Source organism: Lonchura striata, chromosome 6 (assembly GCF_046129695.1).
Source record: "Lonchura striata isolate bLonStr1 chromosome 6, bLonStr1.mat, whole genome shotgun sequence".
In the NCBI taxonomy this organism is placed as follows: Eukaryota; Metazoa; Chordata; class Aves; order Passeriformes; family Estrildidae; genus Lonchura; species Lonchura striata.
This window is the reverse complement of record NC_134608.1, coordinates 35,980,342-35,999,531: the sequence shown is the minus strand read 5'-3', so window position 1 is coordinate 35,999,531 and position 19,190 is coordinate 35,980,342. Positions and strand designations below refer to the sequence as shown.

General features: G+C 35.0%; 1 protein-coding gene across 5 annotated transcripts in view; it reads right to left on the bottom strand.

Annotated features, from left to right (window-relative positions):
• Positions 1-675: 675 nt before the first annotated feature.
• Positions 676-19,190, bottom strand: part of UBR1 (ubiquitin protein ligase E3 component n-recognin 1) — a 56,178-nt gene continuing 37,663 nt past the window's right edge. For all 5 annotated transcript variants that reach the window (XM_021533526.2, XM_021533528.2, XM_021533527.2 and 2 more), the window contains 16 exons: positions 18,353-18,505; positions 17,826-17,923; positions 17,154-17,247; positions 15,584-15,732; positions 13,120-13,175; positions 12,713-12,809; positions 11,471-11,538; positions 10,495-10,645; positions 9,574-9,661; positions 8,795-8,928; positions 7,498-7,606; positions 5,343-5,399; positions 4,781-4,858; positions 3,952-4,122; positions 3,700-3,801; positions 676-3,288 (listed from right to left, as the gene is read on the bottom strand). In XM_021533526.2, the coding sequence (XP_021389201.2) occupies positions 3,147-3,288; positions 3,700-3,801; positions 3,952-4,122; positions 4,781-4,858; positions 5,343-5,399; positions 7,498-7,606; positions 8,795-8,928; positions 9,574-9,661; positions 10,495-10,645; positions 11,471-11,538; positions 12,713-12,809; positions 13,120-13,175; positions 15,584-15,732; positions 17,154-17,247; positions 17,826-17,923; positions 18,353-18,505 (1,747 nt within the window). In that variant the 3' untranslated portion in view covers positions 676-3,146. The remainder of the gene's footprint in view (positions 3,289-3,699; positions 3,802-3,951; positions 4,123-4,780; positions 4,859-5,342; positions 5,400-7,497; positions 7,607-8,794; positions 8,929-9,573; positions 9,662-10,494; positions 10,646-11,470; positions 11,539-12,712; positions 12,810-13,119; positions 13,176-15,583; positions 15,733-17,153; positions 17,248-17,825; positions 17,924-18,352; positions 18,506-19,190) is intronic.

The window sequence follows — 19,190 nt, the reverse complement described above, 5'->3', positions numbered from 1 at the left end:
CCGAACATTTCTGTTAGTAGACTTCAATCTACATCTATCTTTTACCTTTTCAGAAATTAAGTTCTTAAAAACCATTTACTAAGCATAAAGAGCAACATCATTAACACACAAATGGTGCCCAAAGCTTCAATAAAGCAGTGAAGACATGATGACAACCAGCAGCCTGTGACATAAATAGCGAGACGTACTGGCCATATCTACATAAAAGATGTCTTGACTGTTTGCTTAGGTCTATAATAAACCACTTTTTTTGAAGTATGTATTACACAACACATGAGATCAACACCATAAAGTTTCCCTTTCTAGAGGTTAAGTATCTGCCAAATAGTACAGCCAGTTCTTCAAGATACAAAACCAGAAGCACTCAACTAGATCAGTTTCAGGGCATATAAATATTAAATTCTGTACTTTAGACTTCTTTAAGAAATTTATGTAAACACTGCAGGAATTTGCATCTGTAAAATACTAGGATAAGTTTCAAGTGCAGTGTATCTTTATGTAAGAAAAGGCATGCCACCATTCCTTACAGCATGACCAAGATACAGCCTACATGGAAAACTAATAGCTTACCAACCATTTACCAGCTCTTCTCCTTTCCCATACTGACAGACACCACTATAACACTCTTGCAAAATGAACTGTGAGGTGCCAAAATGCCTTCAAATAAAAACTTAATTATCTACGAGAAGTTACTTTATTTCTTTTTTTTTTAAATATACATATACAAGATATTTTATTTCAAAAGCACAAGAACATTATACAAGTTCCAAATTTACATTTTTGCAATTTAAGATACCAGTATGTGCATTATCAAATAACTTCTGTCAGCTTGGATGGAACAGAAATAAGTGGCATAAGCATCTTGCAGTCACTAAATACAGATTATACTCACAGTGAACAAAACTGCATAGTAATTTATGAAATGAAAGATGACCACGCTAGTCAGTGAATTATAGGGGAGTCCATTTGCTAAATTAGTATGTGCAAACATACAGAAAGAGTCAACTTTCCCCTCCCACTTCTTTAACTACAAAGAGGTTTCCAGAGCTTTAATGGAGCTCACCTGCTCTTACCAGCTCCTGTCCTTGTATACTATAGTTCAGACAGAAAACAAAGTGATCTCACTACATATTGGATAATGGAAATTTTGTATCAGTGAAGTGCAAGATAACTGAAAGTTTTTGATAACTGAGTATGTAAATATCAGAGGGAAACAGTAAAAGAATACAGGTTTGGTATCAAGGAGGCATTTGCCAGTCTTAATTCAATATTTTTGTTTGTAAGCAGTGTTTTGATGATATAAAAATCACCAGTGCATGCAAGTTTTCATGACAACTGTTCTAAACTCAGTATGTGTTTCAAAGAAGACTAACAGAATTAATGTTTGTCTTCTAAGAGTTTAATATTCAGGTTTAGAATCTGACAGAATCAAAATGAGGAGAATGGTCTTAATTTCAAGAAAGAGAATACCTGGAAAATATACCAAAGCCAACTTTCTATATCACTGGGGAAGGATTACAGCAAAAGTTTTTAAAAAGTATTCAAAACCAGAACAATGTTTGAGATCATTGGTATTCTATCTTTAGATTAGTTACGGTGCTGTTCAATGCACTCATACATACTCAAAAAACATTTTAAAAAAACCCAAAAGAATGGTATTTAAATCTAAATTATTAATTGTGATTCTACTATCTCTCATGTTAATGGTCAGAAAAGAAAAAAAAAACAATAAATAAATAATACAAAAACACTGAGACATCAATTTGAAAACCTCCCCTTGAAAGCCTGATTAAAATGGCACAAAAGAATCTAAATAGCAAACGGGCAGGGAAGTGGAGGGGAGTGACAAATCCAAACTTTCTCAGGAGATGCCATTTCCATGTGAAAGAGTTTTTACCCATAACATTACAAATTTCCTCATATATATTATGGCTGAAATTCAGAAAAAAGAACAAGAAACATTCAGAACTGAAGCACAATCACATATCATTGAGAGAGAGCTCAATCACAATGTGCTATTAACTACTGAAGGGCAAAGAGACAGACTCGGCCACCTTTTCTTCGTTTTACTGCTCTACCTGGCATTGAACCACTGAACGTGCCTCATAAAACACACCATTTCATTTATGCAGACTCCAAAACACACTCCAAACAACAGTGACAGAGGAGGATGAGTGGAAAATTCCTCATATATGGGCAAACTTATTTCTGATTCTAAAACTTGCTGGTTTTGGGCCTTGATTTAATTCCAGTGATAGTTTGAAGGCTGTTTACTTCACTGAGGTCTCTGGCTCTTGTACAGCTTACAGAGCTACACTACAACGACATACCTGCAGTATTTTCACTTTTGATTCTTGGGGAAGGTCTCAGAAGACAAGCTGTAAAAGAAGTAAGACTAACCACAACCTAGGCAAATGGTGAAGCCCTAGACCTCTTACGATATACATTAATGGAGGATAAATAAATTAGATAAAGTGCAGTTCTGGCAATGCAAAAAGTACAGACTTATTTTTTTGATGCAACAAGCAGGATGGCAATCCCCCCCCATGCACTTTCTATTCCACACTTCTCATTTAAAGAATGCATCAATGGAAACTCTTCATTAAATCCCAAGGTATATCTGTATGCAAGCTTTTTCTGTAAAACTTATTTTTTATTGTACCTGTTGCTGCAGGTGACTAAAGACCTGGCACCAATTCCACTCCAGTATGATCTCGATCTATTTAAAGCTTCATTAAGCTTGGGAAAAAACCCAGGAAGAAAGTAAAGGAGGCTTTTCCTTGGCAACACCATTTAGATATGCTCTCAAGGCATAGAAGGGACAAATGTAGTGTGTGCTCTGAAAAACAGCATTTGGGAACTGTCCTCATGAAAACACATAAAACAATTCAAACTTCTGAAAAAAATGGAAATATTTCTGGTTGAGTAATAATTACAGAATGTGATTTTCAGTTTTTTTGGAGAGAAAAGAAAGAGGAAAATATATGAGTTTCTGTTTCAATGCATCAGTGACACATCCAACCTAGAGAATCCATAAATTAATTGTCTGAACTACAGAAACCACTTGAGTCGATTTTTTACTTCCACAGTACTTTCCATTTTCAAAACACTGCCACAGGTCATAGCTTTCACTAAAATCAAGAGACTCAGAGCAGTTGCCAGTTGAATCCAAAGAAGATCTGATTTGTTTCTTGGCTCCTGGCAATCTCCTCTACAATGCAGTGCTGCTGCCACAGCAGATGGAGCTTCCGGTAACGCTCCTGACATAAGTGCAGGGGATTGCCTCTTCTTCAGAGAGAAAAGAGAATAACCAGTTAGCATATCAGAATAGCAACTGATAACCTGTCCAATTAATGGGCTAACATTAACTCTAGACTAATTTAATACTAATTAAATTCCCAACAAGTCTATTGGAAATGTAAAAATATCTCTACGTGTGACAAGCCATGACTGCCATTTCTATGATGACATTTCAATAATGGCAGTTCTCATATGCTTCTGATGAAATGCATACAAAGCATTCTTGAGAAAATCAAGAAAGTTTAACATTCCTGACTGGAAACTTCCATCAGTTCTCCAGGCCAAAACACACATTACATACAATGCTGTACACACTAGACAGAAGAATGTGCTGTCCAATGAGTATAAGAAGGAAAGAGATATAAAAATGGAAAGGTAGGAAGTCAAGCATTTACTTACTTTAGACCTGGATCTGTTTCTCCATATTCATCCAAGTAGGGTGCAGGATATAAGCAACCCCTGGTTTTACCTTCAATGAGGACAACTTTGCATTCCCTGATTCTTAAAGAAAATAATAGCTACATTTAAAATACAACTCCAAGCAGGCTCTTCCATATATGGTGAGCTATAATTTATGTCAAATTTATGTTTCTTTATCTCAGACAAAAACAATCAAATGCTTTGACAATGTTATGAACTCTGGCTACTTACTTGAGAAACATGCAGACTCCAGCTCCACACTGAAGAGCATGAGAAGTACAGGCTCCCAGCTCTTCCCCATTCACCATCTCCTGACAGCAAGTATTTTGGGAACACAACATTGCCCCACAGAATAAACACAATACTGGGTGTTTTTGTTCATCGTCAGAAGACCGTGGGCACCTAAAAGAAGTGTAACCAGCATGTCACAGTAGAAATCAAAACTTTAAAAAGAAATGTTAACTAAGGTTAATGTTCCTTAAGAAAACCCCAAAAAGACTTATCCAAACAATTAAAAACCCCAAATCACAAGCAAAGAAACACCTAAGACATATTATATCACAATTATATAACATATCTGCCTCCTTATGTTGTATTTTCACACTCCTTGAAATTCTTTATCTGCTAGATATCTGCTTTGAGTAGGAGGTGGAGCAAGATGATCAACAGAAGTCCCTTATGACCTCAATTATCCTATGATTCACTCTTCTTGGCATAAAACAGTGCCATCATCTGGGCTTGTTCTGTTCAGTGCAAAAATAATTTTCAGGCTTATGGCCAAAGCAAATGCACATTCCGCAGGAGAAAAATGACCAGTAGACTAAGCTATAAAAATTTTATATGCTGTCCAATCAAACACAAGTTACTCCATTTAGCAAGCTGTTGTTCTTCACATTTAAAATTAACAGGTGCTACTATTGGCCAGTATAACCATAACAATGCCTTCACTACAAAATAATTTATGTATTCTTTCAATACCAGTTACAGTAACTGCAAGTATATAAAATTCACTAGAAGTGACAAAAAACCTAAGAAAACAACTAAATATGCCACATCTTACCTAAAATGAGAGGCTTGATTCAGAAGGCAACTGTAGTCTTCAGGAAGCTCTATTAAATGATTTCTTTTCCTAGGATACCTGGGTAATTGGAATAAAAGTATTATGAGAATAATAAAGATCAAAGTAAACAATGAAATAAGTAACCACAAATCCCTGCTAAGCTTTTGGTCATCTCTGCAGAAGTCCACAATTCTAGAGCAACTCTTCAGTCCTGGAATCCCAAATGAGATGCTCCACATGGGAGCTTCAATATTTCTATATTCCAGCAAAGGTGTTGAACTTAAACTTCACATATCACCTACATGTATGAAGACATTTCCTATTTCAATTAGCTTTTGTTCTTTCCTAGAGCAGGACAGATTACTAGTCTAACAATGTTGCACAATCTCAATAAAGAGTCACTGTATGAGGAGTAATAAATGAGACATTTAAAGACAAAAGTACTTCTAGCAGTAGAGCAGAAGGAATAAAACATGACATCTCTGACTTGCCCACAATAAGCATTTCATTCTTTCAAGTGTTTTAAGTCAAAACCAGAAGAAAACAACAACAATAAGCTTACCTTATTGCAATGCTTTTCCCTTTCAAACAACTTAACACCACTGGATCAGCACACCACCTATTCAAACAAACATTTTCAGATTACAATATTTGTTAAAAATACACATTTAGGTTCATTCAATGAAATTACTGATAAGCAAACAAAATTCTAATAAAAAGTATTGATAGTTCTACCTAAAACTTTGCAAGGAAAAACAGGGGTGTTTTTTTATAGTTTTCTTCAGGAGAATGCTTTGCTTACAGGAGGAAAAAACACTTTAAAAATATTATCATGCACATAAAAACGATTTACACAGAGTTTAAAAGTAAAAGCAGTCTTCAGACATACTCAGTTTCTCAACGTGGGCTACAATACAGAGGACCATTTGAAATACATGTGCTAGAAGATACAGCATAAATAAATATTGTGCATGCTAACAGAAAACCATTTCCTGCTTTTATTAAATAATCATCACCTAATGGCTATTTTACAATGGTTTATTACGATTGCTTAGAAATGCCAAACGTGTCTATCAAAACAATGGCAGGTATTGGCCAGCTACTGAAGAGAGGAACTGGTATGTTTATTACTTTTAAGTTATTTATACCAAAAAAAAAAAAAAAAAAGAGAGGAAAAAAAAAAAAGGAAAAAAAAAAAAAGGAATAGGGAGAAAGAACCGCAGCAGATGGTCAATCTAGTATGCTTCATTTAACACATTTCTCAACAATCATCAAATTCAGTCTTCTGAAATAAGATTCTGTGAAAAAACATATGGGAACCTGCATGACAATTTGGCAACTGTTACTATTATGTTAAATAAGCAGCCTCCTACTTGAAACCTCTTTTTCTGTAGCACAGTAACTATTTGTTAATCCTGCTTCTAGTGATCTTTCCCAATGTTCACATTTATCATCTTCTGTGCTCTCTTAGAAACACTTCTATGTCTTAAAGCAAATATGTAAGAACAAGTAAGACAAACTTATTTAATAGTTTACTTGTAAAAACTAATCAATTTATAAGTAATAATATATATACTACAAATGGAATTGATCCTAATACAAATGCATATAGGGAACTGTTTATGTCAGCTATATGGACTGCTGGAAATCAACAGTTCAAAATGTCCCTAAATTGAAGAAATGTAGACAACAAAGATTAAAACAAGTAGAGGTTAAAAAAACCCACCAAACAACACTGCAGTACAAGCTAATGTGAGTCAGAGAATTCCGCTGAGAACCAGGAATAACCATTACTGCCCCGAGGTGCTCAAATGGTCACGTTAAATACAGATTCTCCAACACAATATAGCTGGTTTAGTCTTAACTGGGGATGGGGGATGGTATGTCTGTTTATTTAATTTGAGGTTTTGAATGCAGAATTTAACCAATTCTTTCTTTACTGCTAAGGAAAGAACGTTTTCTTTACTGCTACTTTCACAAACTGAAAGAGGCAGAATTTAGGTGAGAAATCAGGAAGAAATTCTTTCCTTTGAGGATGCTAAGATATTGGAACCGGTTGCCCAGAGATGTTGTGGATGCTGCAACCCTGGAAGTGTTCAAGGCCAGGTTGAATAAGGCTTGGAGCAGCCTGGTTGAGTAGAAGGTGTCCCTGCCCATGGCAGGGGCGTTGGATCCAGATGAACTTTAAGGTCCCTTCCAACCCTCTAACATTCTATGATTCCATGACTGCAGATGGCAATGAACATAATGCTCAAATTGTATCTTTTAACCATTAAGCCAATTTCAACATCCACCAGTCTATTTTGCAAATGCTGAGAAGAAATAATACAAAGCCTCACCCTGCCAGCTACATGATTTTCCATATTCTCATTTTAGAGCTCGTGTCATCAGCACTTTTGCTGTAGACAGATTAAAAATAGAAAAATGAACACTGAGTGGCATATCAAACAAGCAACTGTTTAAAATAACTTGTCTGAATGGTTTCATATAGGTCTGCAAGCACTAGTCCCTTAAATTATAATTATTTAATATTGGAATTATCATAAAAGACAGTGCTTTATGTTTCTGAAGTGCTTTAAGAGATTCAGTGTACATGTACAAAATGTTTAGAACTTCAGTATGAATTTGAGCTCAGTCATTCATTAACAGTTTTGATGTAGAATTCCCAAAGGGCCACCACAACAGAAGAACATGGCCTGTCCAGCCCCAGTGAGTACCTTTGAAGCAGTGGATTTACTGTGTCCCGGTATTCATGGAAGAGCAGGAACAGATTTGTAGGTAGGGAGAGGTAACTACAAAGTGCCTTGAATTGCCCTTCTTCAGAAACTGCAAAAGAAAACACAAAAAAGTGTTTAAGTGTTTCAGCACTGCTGAATAATTCACTCAAAACTAGAAAACTCCTGATCCGCTTTCCACTGAATAGTCTAAATCCTACAGTTTCATTATAGCCCCAACATAGTACAGCTGGGTATTATTCTGTCAACTTAATCAGAGCTATAATAATTTAGATTAGCTGAGGATCTGTTTAAACAAATTTGATATATATTATTATGCATAAGTTACATAACAGAATTTCTTGCTTAAATTATTGCATAATATGTAACACAAGTGTAGTAGATTTCTTTACTTGCATTTTAATTTTTCACTATCCTTATGACAGTCCTCAAAGATATTAAATTTTCCTGTAATCAAGTTAAATGCTAACATTGCATAAAATTGGGCTAATTTTATCGTTTGCTGGATGGTCATTTATTGTTTCTGCTACAGAAAATTACACTGTTGGTTCAACTAGAAAGACTCTTCCCTGTAGAATCAAAGATCCAGACCCCTGGTAAGGATAACAGCATATCCCAATGTGCAGAGATTTTGACTTGTATATTCTAATAAAATTCAAACTTTTAGTTCACAGCTTACATAAATCAATTTTGTATTTTTGTTGTTATACATTGTACTTCTTATGTTTTGTCTCAGTTATTAATAAAAAATATTGCCCTTCTTTCTAAATAGTTGACGATTCTGTTTTTCATTGCATTTTCACACATAACGTATTTCTTTTTGGGGCTAGTATCAGTAATGAATTAAGATCCTTCAAGGAAGAGGCTTGAGTTTTAAAATGTGCTTTGTACCTGTTTGGCTTTGTTTCCCTCAATCCCTGTATCTTTAGCATTTACCAACATTAGCACAAAAACACTGGGCTTTTAAAATATATTTCAGGCAATTTCTCAGGCTAAATTCCTGAAATTATCCTTAAACTACTGAATCTTTATCAACAAGTACTTACTATCAATACATTACTGACAATTCCCATATGTGCATGTACTGAGAAATACCCAAAAGTAATGCTCTTCTATGCAGGTCAGGACAACTCAGCTTCACATGTCTGTCCCTTCCTTTATGAATTAGCAATTCCTTTCCATGTCTTACTTTCATGTATTGACTATCGTTAAATTATTGTGAACATTTAAAAATTATTTCAAAACAAAGAAGGTCATGCATTTGTTTTCTCATATTTACCTTGTAGTAGCTCCTCAGGTGGAGAAACTCCCAGCAAATAATGAAAAAATAAAGCAGCACAACGAAGGTAAGGCATGATGCCTTTTTTAACACAATCCCAAACAAGCCAGCCTGGAATATCCTGACTAAAGCAACTGTAAAACACAAATGAGATAAAGCTGCAGTAGTTCATAGTGCAAACCATTCTAGCACTATTGTATTTTGGCTAGCATTGGTAGAATAGTAGCTATGTAGAAGCAACCGTCATGTACCCCAAATTCTGTGAAACAGCCAGCTTCCAACTTCCCCTTTTTACAAAGAATGAGTACTGAGTTTATGAACCCACTTGTATTAAATCTTCAAATTAGACAGGTGTACCTGTCAAAAAAGTCTGAAAAATAGGCACTAACACTCAAATAAGCAACAGTGTTCAGCTTTACACTTATCCCCCTTTTCTAGCAGGACCATTTCTTTCTTTCTGGATTCCATTTATAACACAAGAGATCTAAACCAAAATAATCAAAGCAAAGCAGCTGGATGTATTTCTCTCCACAATAGATATTTTTTCATCCTCAGGCTAATGATTCACTCTGCTGTCCACAAAAAGTAGACACTTTAACTAAAAGCATTTTTTTCACCAGTTTCAGTGTTCAGGAACATGGGAAGAAAGCACAAGGCATTGTGCCAGCTCCTCATACAAAAGGAGTGATTTTTTTCCTGTCTTCTGTGTTCTCCTAGTCAATCCTGCAGACTGCTGTCTTTTCAAGAAAATGTAATACTACAATTGAACTGTTACTTACCCACTGGTGTACTGGCAAACCTCTCTACAGAACAACTGAGCAGACTGTGCCTCCTCACTATTGTCAGATGAGTGAACAGTGGGGGACTCTGCATACAAAAAGAATCCACTGTAAATGCACTACATCCTGACACACTTCTTTTACAAATATTAAACCCTTTTTTTTATTATTCAATTGCATTACAGAATTAATTCCACTTTTATTTTCTTAATTCCTTTCTATTTGCTGTTTTCTGTCTTAGAAATGCTCTCCTAAGACTGAATGCTGTAAGGAAAAATCAGGATTACTCCCTCATTGCTTATCCTCAGTAAAGAACTGCTTCCTTCCCTTGAATTTTTAAAGTTGTCACACATAGCTTAAGCTACAGAAATTTTTTTAAATGTCTAGATTTTTTTTAAAATTCCTATCAAGAAAAAACAAAGCACTAGCTTGAAAGTCTACAGGCAATTTTGAACTATGCTATGAAATAGAGAGGAAAATTAAATTCTCTCCTATTTGTATTTCAGTATTTCAGATCTGGGTATTTACTAAGTTGAAGGGTAAAGAAAACTTTATTTCCCAAATTCATATGGATTATCATTATGCAGCTCAGTGATGCTGGCAGAAATGTGATTCTCCTACAAGGAGTGAAGAAGGGAAAGTTACCCCTCTGAAATGACTGACTAGAGTAAGTACTGATATATCAATAACTTTTTTGTTTTCTTAGCCTAAGCACACATAAGTGATATAATAAAATGCTCTGAACTTGATGTAATACTATTTAATTTTTACTAGAAAACAGTTATTACCACCTAGGCCTAAGTGTCACTTACTATGAGGATGTTTATATCTGGAAGCTAGTAATGGTATCAATGCATTATTTTTGAAAAACTACACAAAAAATGCCAGAAAAATGCAACACAAATAAACACAAAGATCTACCTGCTGCTGAAGAGATGACGATTTGCATTATGTGTGCCAGTGTTGTCAGATGGAAGAGGTAGAGGTGGTTATAGGCTGAACTAACTGATGAAGGTTGCAAGTCTACAGCATCTTCCCAGTACAAAGATGGAAAGGATAACACAGCTCCCACCTACAGTGAAAAGGAATAGGCAAATATTAAAGCACCAAAAATTTGGTAATAGATACAGGGTAGCAATTATGCTCTCACTATACATTTTTATTTTATTTCTGTAGTCTGAGTATGTTTATCTTGCTAGTTCTAACTCAAAAGTGTAGCAAAAACTCACTGGAAAATATTAACCATTTGAGCACTAGGGCATGTACGAAAGAGAGCTGAATGGTAATTGTCTCTTTAGAGATATGCCGTGACCAGTTCCTAAAAAGCTTAATTTCTGTTCTTTGACACAGGACAAAGCACATTGAAAAAAGTGGGAAGTAAGACCAAGCGTTAGATAGAAAGATAGTCAGGGCAAGACAGATTTTATTTGGCGAGTTTGGTTTTGTTGGCTGTTTTATGCTTGCTTTGGATTTTTTTAAATGGCAGTAAAAATCTACAGTACAAATTCATATTAAGAACAGAAAGAAGAGGCTAAGAAAAATACAGAAGGTAATGAGAGTCAGTGTGAAGGAATCAGAGTATGAGACACTGAGACAAAAGGAAAGTGAGGGAAAGAAACTGAGTGCATTTCTCAAGTTTATTTTTTTATGCTTATTAACAATGGAAGTGGTAAAAATATTTGAGATTTCAAGAATGGAATTTAATAAGAACAAGTCAGCAAAGATTTCAAAGTTAGCAGAATGAAAAGTAAACACAGCAGTCATAAGTAATCATTTGATTGCTGCTCATGTTATTATCATGCGACTCATGCAAGTGAACAGATACTATTAACAGAGTACACAAAAATTTATGCTCAGAAGAAAGTATTAATATGAAAAACAAAATGAACCTGCTTACCAAAATGTGGAACATATCTACTTCTAAGAGTGATGGAGTGTCCTCCCCTTTAAAGTTTGGTAGGAGAACTACAAAATAAAGGTACCAGTCAAACATTTAGCATGTATTTTCTACTTTTGGATTGAACTGCAGTATCAGAATCTGATTTTAGAGCCTCTATAATTTCTGTGTTTTCATCAAAGGTCTAGATCTCTAAAGTAAGGATCTATTTAATTAATTGCTTACCACTGATTTGATTGTGCATTTTTTAGCTATTTCCACAATTGTCAACTGCCCAAACTGTTGACAATTTTAATTAATGTATCTTCAAAATTCTGAGACATAAATCTTTATTTCTCTAGCTCTAATATATCACACACAGTGATATTTAAGAGTGAAGGTCCTTAGGCACCTCAACACTAGATGCCTCACAACGTTGCCCAATATAAAAGCCTAAGAACCACACCTAAGAATTTTATCTAATAGAAAGCAAATCAAAGAGTGGGATTCACAAAGGCCACCATACTAAGCATGGGGGAAGCTATATACCTCAAAATAGCTTGCCCTGGGACTGAAATACCTTAAGCCTTTTGAAAGTACTGAAAGTCACAGAATTATAGAAAAAAAGGGAGCTTAAAGATCATCCAGTTCCATCTCCCCTGTCAAAGGCAGGAATGTGACTCACTACATCAGGCTGCTCAAAGCTCCCTCCAATCTAACCTTTAACACTTCCAGGGATGGGGCAACCACTTCTTTGAGCATCCTGTTTCAGTGCCTGACCACCCCCACAGTACAGAACTTCTAATAGTTAATCTAAACCTAGTTTTTTCTGTTTAAAACCATTCCACTTTGTCCTGCCCCTACCTGCATCTCTAAAAAGTCCCTTTCCCTCCTTTTTATAAGCCCTCATAAAATGGTGGAAGGCTGCAATGAAGCCTCTCCAGAACCTTCTCTCCTCCACGCAGAAAAGGTGAGGTCTCACAATTAAGAAATACCTATTTTGTCGCTTTATCAACTGTTTAGAAGACAAGTTGAGTAATTCTGAACATTGCCAGAAACAGTTGGTACCCATCTATTCCAGACTTGAGTATCTGTAGGTCTGGGTAATCTGGGGTGATTCTACACCCCATGATTTCAGGCAACTGAAGTGAGCACTGTTGTCAAGTACTCCAACCCTTACTTCTGTGCAGTGTTAACCTGTGTGCAACTTTGGAATACAAACTTCCACAACACAAAGGGTAGTAAATAAAAGGAATACAGCACCTCCTAGAAGACGAATCAGGTGTTTCTGAATCAGGAGCTGTGGGGATGTTGATCTCTGAGCAGCTGCAAACTGCACTAATGCTTTAAGGCCACTGTGCTAGAGCGCAAGAGAAAAGGGTTGAATGGGAAAAAAGGCTAAATATTATAGTTATGTAGAACTGTAAAAACATATCTACTTCTACATAAAGGTAAAAGACATTTATAAATTAATTTAATATGAACATCTCTATATAAGCAGACATATTATTCTTCCAAAGTGCTCTTTATGCTATGAATCCAAAAATTGAGAGACATCCCTCAACAGAGAATTATCTTGATGTTAGCAGTTTCGACAGGTTTACAGATACATGTATATTATAAATAAACTTTTTTGTTTAAAATATACTGCATATCTTACTCATCCATACCTGTCTATTTTGTAGGGATCCAAACAAAGGCTTGCCCTCTGTTTCCAAGAGGTTTTCTTAAAATTAAACACAGAAAAAATTAAGTCGTTTTTTCTACACAGCCTAATATTATTTTATTCTTATTATATACACTCCTTATTAAAGCTCAACCTCATTGTTATAACAGAATTCTCTTGAAAAAAAAAATCTGTCTTAAATGGCACTGATCATTTCCAAGATAAATTACTGCAGTAAGCTATTTTAAAATTTTCACTTTTCAGACCTCGCCTACTAAGGATTTAAAGGAATGCTGCTCGACATGAATTCATTCACATTAATTCATTCTGTGGATTCATGAATTCATTCTGTGGATTCAGATTTATTTTCAGTTACCTTTATGCAATGCTGAAAACCAAGTTATATTTACAGAAATCAGCATCCATCTTACACTCATATTTATCATAGAATGTTAAGGGGCTGAAATGGGCCCTAAAGACCATCTAATTGCCACTCTCCTGCCATGGGCAGGGACACTCTCACTAGACCACGTTGCTTAAGGCCTTATCCAACCTGGCCTTGAACACTGACAGGGTTGGGGCAGCCATGACTTGCCTTGGCAACCTGGCAAAATTTGCACTACTGCATTTGATTGCAGTTTAACAGAAATACTTCAAAAACAAAACTCCCAAGCTGGGATACAGGTAATTTCTCCTCCCTTAGTGCTTTGGTTCTGAAGGAATAATAAAGAAAAAATAAGCTGATTAAAAAAAATAAATCAAATTAACTCAATTGAGTAAAAAGGTATCAGTTCAATTGTTTTTGTACTTCAGTCACTTTCCAGAGATAACAATACACCCAGAATTTAAAAAATTTTATTTAACTGTGAGATTTTGGTTTGGATGCTTTTTGTTGTGGGGTTTTGGTTTTGGGCAAGTTTTGAGTCTGTTTCTTTTTTCAGGAGTCTGGCTTTTGGCAATACCAATTCACATCCCTTGGGTCAATGATGTTTTGAACCTCCTCTAGAGGTTCCACTAAAGATCCTTGTCTAGGAAGCTTGACTGTAAGTCCATTAAATGGTTTCAATAATGCACTATAACTAGACTCCAGAAGAGTGTACTGAAGCTACATAGGCAGTTTTGCTTTACAATTTCACAGAAGTCTGCTCCATTTGCAAACAAAAATGATTCCAAGGAAGTGGTGTGGCCAAGTCAACCTGTCACAGTGGTCCTTCTGGCTTTATATTCTTCTCCTCAAGAGTACCTGAATTTTCTTCTACTAACACAAGCCTTCAATATCACACCTGTGGTAAGTTATTGCATTTATGCACTTGATGGCTAACTCCTCCTTGACAGTCACCAATATCTTTTACAAAACTAATCTGCACAGCATTAAGTACAGTAATGTTAATAAAGTGGGTGGCCTCCAGTATTTTCTCAACCTGCTTGAAAATATAGAATCCATCACTAAAGATGCAATCAGTTCTGTGACTATTTCTGCCTTACCAGAATATTCCCAATCCACCTAAAAGCCTTCTGAACTCCTGATACTCCATTACAGATTCAAGGTAGACAAAACTTGTACTTCAAACATCTTCAACAAGAAATACTTGGAATAGTTGTCAAATCACATGTATGGATGCATACAATTAGGTTCTCAATCCCTTCATCATGCATTTTAGACCTAGATCTTGCCTTTTTTCCTGCCTGGAAACATCTACAGATTTATCTACTTGTTCATTACACTTCATGTTCATTACACAAACTTAATTGTGTATGTAGTACAGAAATGAAATGAGATAAATAGATACATTATCCTAAACAATGAAATAATTTTTTTTCTGGTAGTATTTTTGCCTTCAGAGATTCATGGCAGAGAATTTTTGGGGTTTTTTGTTTGTTTTTTTTGTTTGTTTGTTTGTTTGCTTTTTTCTTGTTTGTTTTTTGGGGTTTTTTTTGGTGGGCTTTTTGTTTCTTTCTTTTTCTACCAGATACCTACTTAGCAGTTTCAGAATACAAGACACTTTCTTCTACAAATTCTATGAAACCTCTTTAAGAATACAGACAAAACCAAATAATGAGACAGAGAGTCCTATTTCACAGCTATTAGATATTTAGCATAGGAGATGCCTGCAGTTCAGTGATCTTTGGCAACCTGAAAATATTAATCGAACATGCTTAATGTTACAATTAGGAATGTGGAACATGATCACTAACTGCTGCCTCAAATTGAACTCATTGTTGGCATTCCATACCTTATTTCATGAGCTACTATCAAAGAAAAACATCCTATTATTCGTATTGGTTTATAGATAATAATTATGTTATTATATATACAATTACATATAATTTAATTTGCTATACTCTTACATGTGGCTTGTAGTTATGTAGAACTATTATTTGTACAATCGCATTATATAAAATTAAACAATCAAGCAACTGTAACATTTTCAATTAATGAGAAGGAATAAACTGCATTTATGCTTTACCTATACACTGGATGGTAAAAGCACACGTGCTCCAGGTCATCATAGGAATCCGGGAATCAGCTTCATTTGGAGCAACTTTGAGCCCAACTCTGTAAATGGTGGTGGCAAAGAGAATAAGCATCTCCCTGATACTGCTTGAGTACTTGGCTCTGCAAAATGAAGATGAGAAAATTTCAGTCTCAATTATTAATAGTGTTAATTATTTACTGGTGATTGCTTAATCACTAACAAAGTCTAAGTCCTAGCCAGGACCATTATTTATGAAAGAAATACTGAAAACAAAGACCCTTTGTCTGGACAGAGATGAAAAAAATCCCTAGTTTTTAGTAGTAAACAAGTACCTTGACAAAAAAGGCTTTACAAATTGAGAGATTAAGAGCTGCCAGGCTGGAAGGTATTATTTCTGTGTATTACATTATATTCACATTAGAAAAATGCAAACATTCTAAAGAAAAATATAGTGAAAATAAACAATGTAAGAAACAGTAATTTTACATTCTGAAGCAAAAATAATAAGGTGATAAAAACGGAAGACATTTCAAGTGTGCTTTCAAACACATTTTTTAGCACTTAAGCTGTTTTCAGATTACATCAGGTTAGTTTATGTAAATGTAGTTTTAGGTAAAAGGGTTTAGCAGTTTTAATGGCTTGTGGGGTTTTTTCCAAGTCATACATAGAACTTTCTAACAGAAATAGATAACATTCATATTAATTCTCTGTACCTTTATGGACAAAACAATTGTATCACAAAATCTGGGGTTTAGCCAGGCTCACACTTAAATAACACTGTTTAACTTTAAACTATAGAATCTTTCCCATGAAGATCAGTTATCATGAAAAAATTTGATTCAGCTTTCTGACAACAGAACATTTTAAATTTTTTTTTTTACAAATATAAGATAAATGTGGGTATTTTGCATAACTTTGATGTCAGTTTGAAGTAGCAGAGTACTTACAGCATGATCTAAAAAGAGATAAGGGACAGCTAAGCTAATTTGAAAAGTATCTACCCATTCATTCTGTTTTAGTGGGCAAATGCTTTTGCCCCCTGGAATTGAACATGCTTAGTGTTACAATTATTAATATGGAATATGATCACTAATTGTGGTCTCAGATATACTCAATGGTTGCATTGTGTTTAATTTAGAATAGAATAGAAACAGACAACGGTCCTATTCCTCAAAGTGATCCACATTCATGATCGTGTCCAAAACAACCTCAAATCTATGCACAGAACAGATGCATAGCAGAAAAATTAGGCAGACAAACAATAAATAACATGCCTAGAAGGCACAGCAAGTAACCCAAATCACTGGACTGTAGATTAGAAGATTCCAGACTTCTAGCTTTGTACCAAGAACGTAAGTAGTACCAGGCTGGATTTGACCAAAAGGTCCACCTAGCTCTTCACAGATTCAATATTCAGTGAATGCTTAGGGAAAAGAATAAGTAAGCCCCTATAGTTAGGCCAAACAAAGCACGTCATTCCTTCAATACACATTCTGAAGTACACCTGGGATATTGAAAGGAAAATTAATATAGTGCAGAGAACACTGCTAGTAACACTTACGAGGACTGAACTCCAAAACTAAGGATGGAATGGAATTCCAAAGTCGAGTTCCCCATTCCCTTATTGGTGAAAGGTGGAAGACTTTGTTTCTCTCCTAACAGGAAAAAAAAAAAAATACATCCACATTAAAAATCAAAGAAGCTGTAACAGTTTTTAAAGCAGTTGAAAAAAGGGAGAAGTCTTTTTATTTCAAACTGATGTGAAAGTAATTGCAAACACACCTCACCAGCCAGACTATATTCCATGATTCCTTGTTTAAGTAACATTTGCCTCTATTCCCCAAAACAGTAGACTCTATGCTCCTGTTTTCTAAATACTCATACCTACTTTAATATTGTCCTTTATAATTCAGCTGTTCTCTTTTTTACTACCTCGCAGTCCATATGAAAGTTTATTAACATGAGCATTAGTCTGTTGGCATCCTCTCCAAGTGCACCTAATCTTTTTCTACAGGAAAGATGGAAATAATTTAACAAAAGCCCAAAAATTTGTGAGGGCACTGAAATCAAGATATCAAGAGAGAAAAGGCAATAACTTTTATCCCCAGCTTTATTTGATACTGTCTTCATTGAGAGCAAAATGTACTTTTTATTTGAAGTTTTCTGCTGGTACTAGTTAAAACATGCACTGACGTCTATCCCACAGAATAGCTTAACAATTAAGATAACAAACCTTTAGTATTTTTCACACTGTAGCCTGATATCCTGACTGTGACAATCTCCAGCCACCTAGCTAGGGATAGGATTTGAGCTACTGCCTCTGCATCCTCACTGAAAAGAAAAATAGAAAGTAGGTTTTATTTTAATACTCAAAGAATCACCTTAACTTAAAAAGCAGAGGACACAATTAGATCCTAGCACATTAAACTCAGTATTTCCTCAGTTTTATGGGCTTCAGAAATTTTGAGCAAACAGTACAAAATGGAGTGTAATGCTAAATACTAGGTCTAGGTACTTTCTCATTTGATTTCAGCTCCAAAGATTAGAGATTTATAAAACAAAAATGTTTTATAAAAGATAAAATGTTTACTGCCAAAAGAAGTGTATTTGGCTAAACAATCAATAAGAAGATATACAGTGTTTTATACAGATGCGGTTTATTTTACGTTTTCCTTCCAAAAATTTGAAAAGCTGACCAGTCCCAAAGTAATAGTTACTTTTTTTTTTTTTAATTAGAGGTTAACCAATCTGGTGTTTCACCTGTTTATTTTTTGAGCCTGCAATGGAACTATAGGAATCACAGTATTGCACAGAGATTTACAAAGGGGACAAAGATATTCTCCATTCTCCAAGTCAAATATCTGTTCAACATGCAGACGTTGTCGGAAGTTTAGCTGTATTGCTTCAAAGTACCTACAACATTAAAAAGGAAATTAGAAAGTGGAATGGTTCAAATGCTACATGAACACAAAGGTTCAAAGCATAATTTATACAGCAAACACTTATCTAAGCCAACAAACAGGTCTTTTCCTTTGATTTGTAACTCTTCTACATGCTTGGATAGGAAAATAATAAAACCTTTGAGCACACAGATGAATTAATGCAAAAATGCATGGTGTATCACTAATGGGAATATGATGGCAAGTTTCCCTTGTTATTATTCTTATAAATGTCATTAATAATTTGCAGACAAGCAGTCCTTACATTTTTGTTACTCTTACCTTCAACATAATGAAACACTGTATCCAATAACTCTCATATGCAACTCACCATAGTAAATTTGAAACAGGTATTGAACATATGGTTATTTAATTTTAGGAAACACTACTGGTAGCATTTCACAAATTATTAATCAGCTATTCATTGCAATTACTGAGCCTCATGACTAGAAGTGGAACTGTAGCCTTCTTTTAACAGGAAGAGAGAATAATATATATTAGAATATCACATTTCAACTATTTTAAACAGAAAATAAAATGAGAAACAACTATGATCTTTTTACAGGTTTCATTGTGTTCCCTCAGTGGATACAAGAAAGCCTTTAAATGTCATTATTGTCTCATTGGTATTTATGGGAACAAAAAGATCAAACATTTAA